A 12,984-nucleotide genomic window follows, 5' to 3' on the forward strand; every position below is an offset into this window, starting at 1 on the left:
CATGAAGATTTCAGTAAGATTCAAAACCTTGATACCCAGGAATCAGTTAATCCAATAAAATACTGAAATCTTGCTAAGATTTCCTTCCCTCTTTTAGAAGAATGGAATAACAGGGTTGAAAGGTCTTCTAGTGTAGGGCTCTCCAACCTTGGCTACTTTAAGGCTTGTGGACTTCAACTCCCAGCAAAGCTGGCTGAGGAATTCTGGGAGTTGAAGTCCACAAGTCTTAAAGTAGCCAAGGTTGGAGACCCCTAGACCAGCCAACCATCTGCTCAAGCAGGAGACTCTATACCATTCCGGACAAATGGCTGTCCAATCATTTCTTGAAAACCTCCAGTTTTATATCAAGAAAAATTAATGACACTACAATAAGAGAGCAATATGTGACATAGCCATTTAAAAGTGATTACAATCATCTGAAAGAAGTGGAAAAAGAAAGACAGCAAATAATTGGGGATTTGAGCAAGGAGCAAGAATGAGAAGATAGAAATGGTATGTTTGGGGGAGGATTCAGTAGTAAGGCTTCCCCCAAACACATCTTTATCTTCAATCATTTGCTGTCTTTCTTCCTCCATTTCTTTCAAAGAAAGCAAACCAAGACGTTCAAGGCTACGAATCTATACTAACGACTGCAGCACTGTGGAACGGTCATATCTTCTCCCACAGAACACTGGGAGATGTAGTTCAAGACAAAACTGACAAGGCAAATATGTGTAAAAATGTTCAGAACAACTCCCAGAAATCTTTGGAAAAAGCCAGGACTGGCACCAAACTCAGGGACTAAACAAATGGGGGGGCTAAAAATAGATTGCACCAAAAATGCATGCAACCTTCTCCTTCCTTGCTGCAGGTTAGGTAGATTCTCAAGAAATGCCAATAGCATCACCTGTTCAGGCTTGAGTCCTGGAGGTACCCAGGCATATTCCTCCGAAGCACAGCCAGAATCATCATCTGAGATGGAGTGACGCTGGAAGTCAGAAATGAGGCGGCACATCATCCTTTCCAAGTCGACAGGGGCCATGCGTACCGCATGCTCTTCCCGGGGACACTTGCAGTGTTGGCAGATCTTCCTACACAGGAAGGAAAATGCTTATAGTGACCTATGGAAGAGCCAAGAGAAGCTGAAAGAAACAAAAGATCTCACAGAATTCTGTTACCTGCCAATGATTTTAAAAAAAAAAACATTAGTAAGCATAGTTCCTCAAGACTTTACCTATAAACCCTCTGATTGGACCCTGACTAATATTAAATTGGACCCATCAACCTCTATTTAGATACATTCATTTTTAATTACAGACACAGAAATCTAGAATTATTAACTTAATAACTAGCTGGCAAACCACAAGATCACATTCAACCAGTTTTAAGGTGGAAAACAAGATAGTGCGAGAAATCAAAAAATGAAACGAACCCAAAATATAGTAATAAATAGATAGCTGATTAAAAATAAAACACTAAGCTTTTCTAAACCAATATAAAGTTCTTATATGTTATTATTGCTACTGCTATAGCTATCCCATCCCTTAAACTAAATTCTGAAAGTAACTTATATACAAATGTCTACAACTGAATAGCAGTGTAATCTATAAAGCGGATTTTTGTGTATATTATGTTTATTTGCATTCTGACAACAAATAAGGATCACTCCAGTTCCCCAAACTTTATAACAAAGACAATAAGCAGAGTGCAACAGCCTGTGTTTAGCCTTCACAGTGGGGTTATCACCAGTTCAATAGAGATTATAGTACAGTTGGTGATTGGTGAAGCAATTCTCAAGCTTTCCTTCCCACAGACTGGGTGACAAAAGCCAAGGGAAAAAGGCAATCAGTGGTGAAGCAAGAGAACGGATGTGAATGTAGAAATGCAGAGGGACAACTTGGGCTATAACATGGAGACTATTTTGAAGAATGGGGTGTATAGTGAATAATGGAGAGAGATACAATAAAAATATTTTTCAATTGCACTATTTTTCTGCTTTCATGCAGATTTTTATTCAGAAAAGAAAATGGTCAGTGTTTGGAAAAGAAAAAAAAAGAACTGAATCCAGAAAAGTTATGTTTGAAAGAGAAAAATGAGATGAATGTGAAAAGAGCAATGAGAAACAAATGAAAGCTATATATGAATGCTGGCGGAGGGTGGGGGGAGGAAGCATGGCACTATAACAACTGGAGAACAAAAGATGAAGGGCTGAGACAATGTTTTAATTCATTTATCTGAAATTCTATTTGGATAGCATCACAGCAACATCTGCAGGATCCCATGGCTTTTATCAGTCTAATCCCTCTCCCCACACCCAAACACAAAACACTTAAAAACAAACAAAACAATAGGAAGAGTGAAAATAGTACAAGCAGAAAAGGCAGATGTCAGAATGAATTAAAGGGGGTGGGGAGCATATCAGGCAGCCCTAAGCATGTTTATTCAGAAGTCAGCTTCTGACTGCATGTGCAACAAGATGTGTATTCCTCCAAAGCCTGGCCTCTTCTAGATATACTAGGCTAGAAGTCCTATGAGTAGATATTTATTTATTTTATTTATTTATTTATTTGATTTGATTTGACAATTGTTTACAAGATAATAAGTATAAGTGTATACATAGTTGTGAATACATGAAATGGGTACATATAAGAAAAATAAAAGAAAAATAAGAGAAACAATAGGACAGGGACGGTAGGCATGTTGGTGCGCTTATGCACGCCCCCTGCGCTTATGCACGCCCCTGTAGGAGTGTGAAGGCAATAGTCTAACCTTGTAAGGGTTCCCACTTACAGACAAGCGTAATTTGTATTGTTTGTGCAAGTTAAATATGGGTTTCAAAATGAGAGGAAAAAAATTGTTTTAAGCAGCTAAAATCAGACTTCTTTAACTTGGTGCCTTCCAAGATGTTAGGACTACACATCCTATAATTGACTGTGCCAGCTGAGAATATTGAGAACTGCTAGATGCCAGATTTAGGAAGGTTGGGTGAGAAAAGCATGGTGACCCTAAACAATGAATGCAAACAACATATGGCAGCCCAGTAAACCAGGGAGAGGTCGGGATGGAAAAGCCACTTGGAGCATGGAGGGGGGACTCGGTGGAGCAAAGAAGAGACAATACATTCTCCTACCTCCATCCATGCACTAGGAAGCCTGGGCACTGCTCCCCACACGCCTGACACGGTTGGCCCCGGTCAGGGTCCTCCAGTTCAGGCAGCTGATGTAAGACAGAAAGGCAAGAAATCAACCACCAAAACTGCAATGGCATCCATGTCACAATTCCCAATGTTCCCGGTAGGGCTCCACCCTAAAGGTCCTACTTAAACCCAAAACCCGCTTCCACCTGCCAGCATGATCAGTATACATTCACTAGCAGGAATCTTACACAAGACCACTGTGGGTGAGGCCCACTTTTCGGTATCTACCTAACCAGGTGGGTACCCATTGATACTCTCCGACCCCAATCATTCCAGTTGTCTCTATCCACAGAGGGGGAAGCATCAGTGCTGTCAATCCAAATGCTTGTATAACTAGTCCCAACATTTCACCAATTTCCATTTGAAATGAATTGCTTATATTTTTAGGTTGGCTTTTACTACAGAATATGTAGAAGTAGCCCTTATCTTACAACCATTCATTTAGTGACTGAGGTTATATCGGCACTGAAAAAAGTGACTTGTGACCGTTTTTTCACAGTTAACAACCATCGTAGCATCCTCGTGGTCACATGATCAAAATCCGGACACTTGGCAACTGGCATGTATTTATGGCGGTTGCAGTGTCCCAGGATCATGTGAACATCTTTTACAACCTTCTGACAAGTAAAGTCAATGGGGAAGCCAGATTCACTTAACAACCACATTAATAACAGATTCACTTAACAACCACATTAATAACAACTGCAGCAAGAAAATGAGGCAACATTCAGTTAACAACTGTCTTACTTAGCAATGGAAATTTGGGGGTCAACTGTGGTCATAAATCGAGGACCACCTGTACTATACTTGGGAGGCAGGACTGAATTTGGGTATAGAAATAAGAGATTTATTTATTTCCAAAACTCACTTTCCAGAAAAAGGAACAGGGATGGCCTGAAGCCAGCCTTCAAAACCTCTGGTCAGGCTCTGTCTGAAGCAGGGAGGATGTTTTTTTTTATAAGGGCTCTTGAGATCATGGACCAGTCCCGTTCTCTGAGCCCTAGGAAGCTGGCAAAGGCAAACAGTTTCCAAAAAGCCTTGCCAAGAAAACTGCAAGGACTTGTTCAGATAGTCACCAGGAGTCAAGACTGGCTCCGTAAGCAACCCCCTCTCTTCTTGCCTTGTCACCACCAACCAGTGCGGCTGAGAAAATGGTGCATGTGTGTGTGTGTGTGTGTCCTTGTCTATTTGTGGCAATGTCTACTCTCTCTTCTCTTGCCTTGCCACCACCAACCAGTGCTGGTGAGAAAAATGATGTGTGTGTGTGTGTGTGTGTGTGTGTCCATGTCTATTCGTGGCAGGGTCTGTTCCTCCATGCCCAGCTGTGGGAAGCCAGTGAAACTGCTAAGCAAGGAGCTTTGCGGGTGAAACTCTGTTCCTGCACAAGCCTAGGAAAGGGAACGCCAAGGAAACCGTAAGGAACTAGCAGGGAATTGTGGGGAAAATACAGCTCACACAGGCCGCGACCTGTCTGTGTATTCGGCGCGGCAGGAAAGGGCCAGACGTTGGCTTCCTGCCACTACAGGTGACTGAGTAAAGTCGGCAGCAAAAAGGTGCCTTGGAAAGTTTTTACGCGCGGCGGGGACCATCCGGAGACCGGAGCGGGTACGCGAGCGCGACGACAAGGAGAGTTTAGTCAGCTGCGAAATTGCATAGAGCGGGACGGGAGTTTTCCTAGACGGTCTTTTGGGTACTTTCCGTCCATCTTGGCTCCTTCGTGTACGGATTTCATCACGCCAACGCTGGATGAATGAAGGGGGAGCGAGCGGGAGGCAAGGCGCTCGGAAGGGAGAGGGAGAAGGTGCCGGGAACCGCTCCCATTTCCTCCCCAGGCAAACTTTACTGAAGCCCCGCCTGAACTGGGCAGGAAAAAAGAGGTTTCGAGTATTTTATTCCCCGCTCGTACCCTTAGGCCAAGAGAATGCCAGAAATGGTGAGCTCAAGCGGAAAGGGGTAAAAAAAAGCTGATCCCTGGACCATCCATCATCCATTTTTCCCCTTCAAGCCTCAAATTACCAGCTTTAATTCACTACTGGCACTTCATCTTATGCTTTTCTTATTTATCTATAGAATGGCAACGTATATCTTACTCATTTTAAAAATAATTGAAAAGAGACCTGTAAACTAGGATCTCTACGTGGCTAACATTTCACAGAATAGAATATACCTCTCAGAATGAGAAGCATTCTGCACGTGTCCCAAAGCCCCTTATATAGCACTTATCATTAATTCCATAAGATGACAGAGAGAAACAACCCTAAGATTCTTAAAAATAAATCTCTTCTGAAAAGTGTGTTCTGCAAATACTCAAATATTTGCACTTTCTATAAAAAAAGCAAAGAAGCCACCATTTCCCAACAGAACGGACAGCTATTGTGTTAAACTAGAGTACCCACAATCCCTAAGCAGCATAATTCCTTTCCCCTCACATCTGTTAACTGATATCTACCCAGCCGTTTGCAGCTTAGAAGGGATTTCAAGGGGGAAGGATATAGTTCATCAAATGATGCTTTGATAAATCTGCCAGGGCAGACATAATATGAAACCTCTACCTCACCCTCCCACACCCCCTTCCACACTGGGGATCCACCATTATGTGACTCCTTTGTATTCTACCACATAACTATTTGTGTTTCTATAATCTTCTCCATAATAGCCCAACAAAACCCAAAAAGCTTTGTTAGAAGAAAAGGCAAAATGCCACTGATTTATTACTAAGGATTTGGATAAATAGAAACCCCAATTGCAGCTTTTCAGAAAATTGGCTTGGAGTCCTACAAAAACATTGCTCACTCATGCCCTTCCTTTCACAATTTGGATCTCCCATCCATATTACACCTTCCAAGGCACTGCTCCAAAACTCAAACTGAAACTTCAGTGAAGGAGAGAAAAATGCCATCTACATTATTCACAGATGCTCACCATTATTGTTCAGTTGCCCCCAGTCCTCAAGACAAAACAAGAAGTATGGACTTAATTTGGATTGCCCTAGAAGAGGGAATCCAGGGCAGAGAGAGAATTAACTGTTTTATCTCTAAAAGAAGCAAAAGTGGAAAAGTCCAGAAGTATCTGTCTATACACACACCCTCATATCAGCCCATACATCAAACGAAGGACACTCTCTCCAGTCAGGTGTCTACAATAAGCTCAAACAAGAGTGTCCAATTATAGGATTCTCTACTGGAGCACCCTACCATTTAGCAGACGGAGGCAACCAACCAAGCAGAGCATCCAAAGAATGAAGAATGAAAGCAAGATGCTGGAAGACAGTTGTGAGCTACCAGAGCTTGCATCACACACCAGAAGTTAGCCTACAAAGGCTTTTCACCATCAAGCACAAACTCCTGAATCTTAGCTTGAAAACTCTCTCAAGCAAAGATCTTCATATCATCAACTAACCACTCTAAGCTATCAAAAAGTTACCTTACTCAGGTCGGACCATGCTCATGTGCCTCCCCTTATTCCTGGAAGTGCCTTGGTGAACACCTGTTACCACCTCCCTCTTTCAAACCCCACCTCTTCTACGAAGCCTTTGGCTTAACTCCTAGGACCTCATTGAGCGGAAGCTAAAATATCTCTAATAACAATTTAGACATGTTATTACACTGTTAAGTTGCCTCTCCCTATCCTTTTATTGTGCCTCCTACAAATACCAAAATTAATGGTATATGCTCCTCCAGCAAAGACCTAGATGCAGAATGTTTTTTGCTTGTGGTTCATGTATTAAATTCCCATCCCACATTTCCTTCAGGTGGTGCACGTTATGCTCCTTCCTCCAGTTTTCCTCACCATTCTGTGGGCAAGTTGGACTGAGATAGAATGACTATCTCAAATTACCAAAGAGCTTCTACAGCTGAGAGTGGAGTTAAACTTTGGGCTCCTCAACCCCAGTCCAACTCTGGCTCTGGAATACCACTAACCTTCATGGCACTTTAACAAAATCTTCCACCTTCAAGACAAAAAGTCTCACTGGAAGACTCCATATGCTCTTATTAATGAACTTAGCACATGGATGTTATGGGCAACTGGATGCTTTTGGGTATTGCTTACAGGTGAAAGGTTAGGGATATGCAGGGACCATTTACATAGAATGTATAACCATCTTCATGTGAGCAAACTTCATGCTTGCATCATCCACCTTTTTCTTAAGAATTTCTACAGTCTGTCTACTTGTTTTTAATTTATTAAGAAAGCCCCATTCAGGATCTCAAAGCAGGAAATAAGGTCATGCTATGGCCCTCCACATATTGATGAATTGCGGCCTTCCCACAATTCCTCCTTCCCCCCCCTCCTTCAACCCCCTGAATTATTTCCCCTGAAATAAAGCATGTTTAATTAAGAGCTTAAGAAAGATTTTACAAGTCGCCAAACTAATCCAGATGTTTTGGGTTGTGGTTCCCATGATAGGTTTTGTGTTGATTCAGGTGTATGTTGACAAAATTCCTGAGCAACAGATGGCTATGCTGCTTTTTGGAAAAAAACAAAAACAAAACCCTATGATCCAACAGGCATCCCCAGCTATCTATTTCATGCCACCTACCTCTGATTTACAAAACACCCTGCAAAGACAATGGGTCTCCAAAGCACAGCCACAGATAATGGCAATTGCCTTTGGGAAAACTAGCATTGTCTTCCCTTTGGGTGGCCCTCCTGCGGATATATAGTGTCTCGCTTGTCTTTCGTACCGGCAGTGCTTTAATGCAATTGGCATCACCCACTTTAGAACTTGCACAGGATACCTTTCTGGCCCCAGACTCAGCATCTTCTCTTATGAAGATGTGGTGGGGTAGCTGAAATTCTCTTGCCCTTCTCTCCAAGGGTCTGGGGTATCTCGGGGAAGTAACAGAACCCAGAGTCTAGTGCCAACATCCCTCCTAAGAGCTGCTGCCAAGGTATTCGGCCCCCTCCTCGCGTGTCGCCAGCCCTCAGGCCGACCTACCTGCGCCCTCTTTTGCCCTGTAATCCGAACACCTTCATCCTCTGGGCGGGGGGTGGGGGGGAAGGGAGGAATCCCTTTTATCCCGAGGATTCCCAGGGAACCTTGGCGTGAGAAAATCCGTTCGGTCTCTTTCCAATACAGTCCTGATCTCCCCCCCCCCCCACCCGCCGCCCCACGACGTCTCCTTTGGGGAGAGGGAATGAAGTTAATTACACCCCGCTGGGACCAGCCCCGCCGCGCCGCCTCTTCTCCCCGCCCACCCATTACAGCGCCTCGTGCCGTTTCTGATCTCTTCCTCCGACCGGCCTCCCTGGTCTTCCCTCCCCCACCCCCGAACTCCGAATGGGCCGCGGCGGCTGCCTCCACGGAGGCTGGCCGGAGATTGCCACGGTCCGATTCCCCAACCCATCCCTTTTCCCACTGACAGGGACTCACGGCTCGGGTCGATCGTCGGCGCCGCGATCCGCGGTTGAACATGGCCCCGATCCCGCTGTCTTCAGCGCCCGGGCGCAAGGGGGAAACCTGGTGATAGGTGAGCCGCCCGGGCGCTGCTACGGCTGTGGCTGCGTTTCCCTTCCCCAAGGGAGGAGTCGCCGTCTCCGGATCCCTCCCCGCCTCCAGCCACCCAATCCCGCCCCTTCGTCTTCTGTTACGCGAGCTTCCTTTCCATCCATCCTCCTCCTCCTCCCAGGATCATTCCCTCCCTGCGCGCTCTCGCCTCTTGTGTTCCTGCCGGCTTCCCCGCTACGTTTGTCCTGGGCCCTAACCGCCGCAATGGTCGAGGGTCGCAGAGGTGGCTTACCTGCATTGCGGGACTGTATGTGCGTCCGAGCAACTAATGGTGCTCAGAAGGATCAGGTCCTCAGGATGCAAGAAGATGGATCTCCGGCTGACCGCACAAGCAGGGGGCTTCCTTCGCCCTAAGCCCCGAAGCGCCTCTTTGTCAAGCAAACGAGCTGGCTGCTTCCCTTCCCTCTTCGCCTGCCCCTCCGCTGTCACTTTCCATCCATTTATAAACTCTTCCCAGTCTTTTCTCCGTGCCTGCTGTCACTTCTTATTGAGATAGCCAGCCCGCTTTTCCCCCCCTTCCCCTGGCATTCCTGCCACTTCTTTTTTTTCTTATCAATGGGAGGCAATTTCCCCCTTTCTCAATTGTTGTCATTGCCCCTCTTACTTCTCTGTTCCACAGTTCTACTCTTCAGGATAGATAAAACAAACAAAGAAAGAAACAAACCGGCCCCTCTTGGTTCTACCGTAGCTACAGGAGACATCCCAGCCGGAGACTTTGTCTACAGACTCTACACAGTAGCCAAAAAGGCTTTCGCTCTCTCTCTCTCTCTTTGCCCGGTTCAGTCCTGACATAATTTGACTGCCATAAGCTTTCGCAAACTAGAGGAGAATAAAGTCAGCCCGAGAGGCTTAACATTACAAGCACCCGAGTGATTGCTCTTCACTATACCGGGAAGATAATTTTTCAATCTCCTTGATGTTTACTTAGTTGCCTACTAAGTAGTGAGAAACATCTCCGGGCATCTGTGATCACACCAAGAGACATAAAAATGTCCTGTAAAGTCTGCCCTTCCTTATCATAAGTAGCATCAGCTGGAAGATTATCAGTGTAAATTGTCTCCTGAAGAAAAACAAATGTAAGTATAGGCTCCTACCCCATATTTTTAAGAAAATTAAAGCAGGAAGCACACCTAGATTTGCTAAGCAATGCTATATATTTTTTTCATTAAAAAAACCAGGAATGTAATGTTTCATTGCAATTTACTTGCTGAAATGCCCACTTATTTCTGCAAGATGGATAGGTAATAATCTGATAACTGTTCTTAACCTCAAAAAAATATTCTTACTAACTAGTCACAGATTTGGACAGGGCAGACTTGAGTCCAAATCCTAGCAGGTGTTTCTCAGAGGTTGATGTGCCTCAAAGGGTGGTTGTAAGGTTACCATTTACGCCATCTGAACTCCTTGGAGGAGGATCAAGGAAATAATTCTATAATAAAGGAGAGAAGCTGTGCCACAGCCCAATACAGAATTGAAAACAGACTTTAAAAACCACTTAAACCCCGTCAATTGGAGTAACTCCCAAATAAAGCCATAAGCATTTGCAGCTTAATTTCATAACCAAGTGGACTGAAAGCGGAACACAAGATTTGCAGACTGATTTGATTAGAGCCATCCAATTTTAAGGTAGACAATCTTTTGAAGGGGAGAACCCATGCAAAACTCTTTGGTGGGGGTTGCAGGAAAATCATAATGCAACATGGTGAGTTTATCTCACACACTTAGAGACAGCTGGGTTTTCCTGAGAATGGGCTCTCGGTTTTTAATATTATGTTAATCTTTTCATCTGCTTCAAAAATGACCCCCTGGTGTTTTATCCTTGTAATCTGAAAAGGGTCCAGAATTAGAAAAGAAAGGGTTATACAGGATGCAGTTTTGGAGCCACAGGAACACCCTTCTCTTATTTATTTTCTTCCCTTTAGAGATGACTTTAATCCTTCTGTCTGTCTGCCAGCTCTTTCTTTTTTTCCAGCCCACTATAAATTAATCTCCCCCATCAACACTCAGGGGCAAGGAAGCAGAACCAGAAGGAAAACACTTCCTCTTAGCATTTTTGCCAAGACTACGCAGAGTGACTGTATGCCCAGTCTTTGAGGATTGTTTATGTCTATTTTACATTGCTATAAGAAAAGGAAGTTTTGGGGGAAATGTGATTTCCCTCCCCCCAAATTTTCCATAAAGGCCAATTTTCTCCAACAAAACCTCAAATGAGTTTGGTAGAAGATAAGTGGATGCAAAATTTTGATCAAGTTGGAAGTGGAAAGTATCCTGGAAAAAAACCTACAAGTCAAAGATGATGATGTCATTCTGCAATTTTATTATTAGCTCAATATATACATACATACATACATACATACAAAAATTTGTCCTTATTTACCCATTTCAGTACAACAGATTTCCATAAAGATACCTACTAGGGTTATAGCAAAATCTAAGCTTAGCCACTTAAGGTAGAACCACATTTTGTTGAAGATGTACAGGTATTTATAGCATGGGATAAGAGGATAGTTGAACACTGTATAGGTTTTGAGTTGAGTTTCTTCCCCGCTAAATTAGAAGAAACCTGAATGTTTTATAAGACTTCCTTTAGGAAAGTCATAAGCATATAAAGAAAGGTTTTAAACATCTTCTTAATAGGCTGTGGAAAAAAACTTTAAAAAAAAACTGGGAAATTTTTAGAAGCAAACTGGAGGATCAGAGGAAAATTGACCAAAATTATCTGGCCTACTAATTCTTCATCGCAAACTTTTTTCTGAAATATCCCTCTGTTCCTGCCCCGCCCTGTCTCCAACTACCTTTCTTTTAGCTATGGAATGAGTAAGGTGAAGATAAAGACACCTTATAAACCAGCACAATTTCTGCTGAATGTACAAATTCCTTTATCTAATTCTCTTGGCAACAGTATGGAAGCAGTTTGTCCCAGCCTTCTTCTAAAATGTTATTTCCATTTTTCAATTTATTCTATGGCCCTAAAATGTCCTGGTCATCCAAGTACCAACCAGGTTCAAACCAGTTTTAGATCTATTCCAAATACATTATTACAAATGGTATTCACAGAAGAAAATTTGGTGAATTAGAAAAAGGTCAAACAACCAACTTGTCATGAGTATGTTTCCCTGTACATGAAACACTGATTTCAAAATCTCATGGGAATTCTTGCCCACATTCATATACAAAAACTAGAACATCCTATTCAGATGCATGCTTAAGGATTTAAGGTAAGACCAGCAGGTTGAAGAATAGCATTTGGAGTCATGGGATAAACCTACTGATTGGTTCTGTAACTATAAGGACATAAGAGGTAATTAGACCAGGTTATCAAAGGGAAAAAATATTCTGTTTATGCCCATCATCTGCACCAAACAAAACTGCTACTGAAAGGAATTTAAGTTGTTGAGTCCAGAATCTACATTCATTTCATGAGAGCAGAGCTGAAAAAACCTTTTATGACACTGAACACATTTGGAAAAATAGAAACAAGTGATGGTAGCTTTCATAAAACAGCTGTCATTCAAAGGACTTGCTATCCACAAAATTTCTACCATAGAGGTCATGACCAATCCCATTATACCATTTGCCAGATAACTTCCTGCCATACCCTCTAACCCTCTAGAACAGGGGTGTCAAACTCACATTGTCAGGGCATCGTCACATGACATATCATGACTTTTCCCCCCTTCGCTAAACCGGGCATAGGTGTGGCCAGCAAATGACGCATCCAGGCCGCGAGTTTGACAGCCCTGCTCTAGATTGTATTCTACCACTCCTCCCTTTCTTTTTTTTAATCCAAACGCATTGGTCCTGCAGCCACCCATCTTTATTTTCTAGGAATACCTGTGGAACCTAAATGGATCCCAGAAGCATTCTTGCAATAGTGTTGCTTAGAAATTTGTGTTCTCCTGCATGAGATGTTACTTTCTAAAATAATAAAGGAACATTAAAAAAAATAGATGGTCCAGACAAACCTGGAAATCAGGAACATGTTGGCCATTCTGTTGTTAAAGTTTTAAAGGCCCTTTTATTAATATAGATTGGTTTTTGATTATCCACTCTTCCAGGTAACACTGGAGGTCTGCTTAGAAATGGGGGCGGGGAAGGATGCCAGTAGACATATCTACTAGAGTGCCTGCATTCAGCCCTTCAATGAGTTTAACTACAGTATACTGCCTAATGCAGATACTACTATATTGGTTATAGCAGTATTTCCCAAACTTGGCAACCTGAAGATGTTTGGAATTCAACAACAGGTTGCCATGGCTGAGAAACACTGGGTTATAGTCTACAAAGGGCTTGTATAAGC

General features: G+C 43.1%; 1 protein-coding gene across 2 annotated transcripts in view; it reads right to left on the minus strand.

Moving 5' to 3' along the window:
• APEX2 (apurinic/apyrimidinic endodeoxyribonuclease 2) overlaps positions 1-12,984 on the minus strand; it is a 60,903-nt gene that overhangs the window by 19,006 nt on the left and 28,913 nt on the right. The window contains exons 1-3 of one of the 2 annotated variants that reach the window (XM_026676294.2): positions 8,550-8,704; positions 3,110-3,195; positions 887-1,070 (exon numbers count right to left, since the gene is read on the minus strand). In XM_026676294.2, the coding sequence (XP_026532079.1) occupies positions 887-1,070; positions 3,110-3,195; positions 8,550-8,591 (312 nt within the window). In that variant the 5' untranslated portion in view covers positions 8,592-8,704. Of the gene's footprint in view, positions 1-886; positions 1,071-3,109; positions 3,196-8,549; positions 8,705-12,984 lie in introns of those variants that run through there. The other variant, XM_087956775.1, reaches the window with a different exon arrangement.

Source organism: Notechis scutatus, chromosome 2 (genome assembly GCF_049901735.1).
Source record: "Notechis scutatus isolate UNSWTSFEM ecotype Mainland chromosome 2, rNotScu1.2, whole genome shotgun sequence".
NCBI lineage: Eukaryota > Metazoa > Chordata > Lepidosauria > Squamata > Elapidae > Notechis > Notechis scutatus.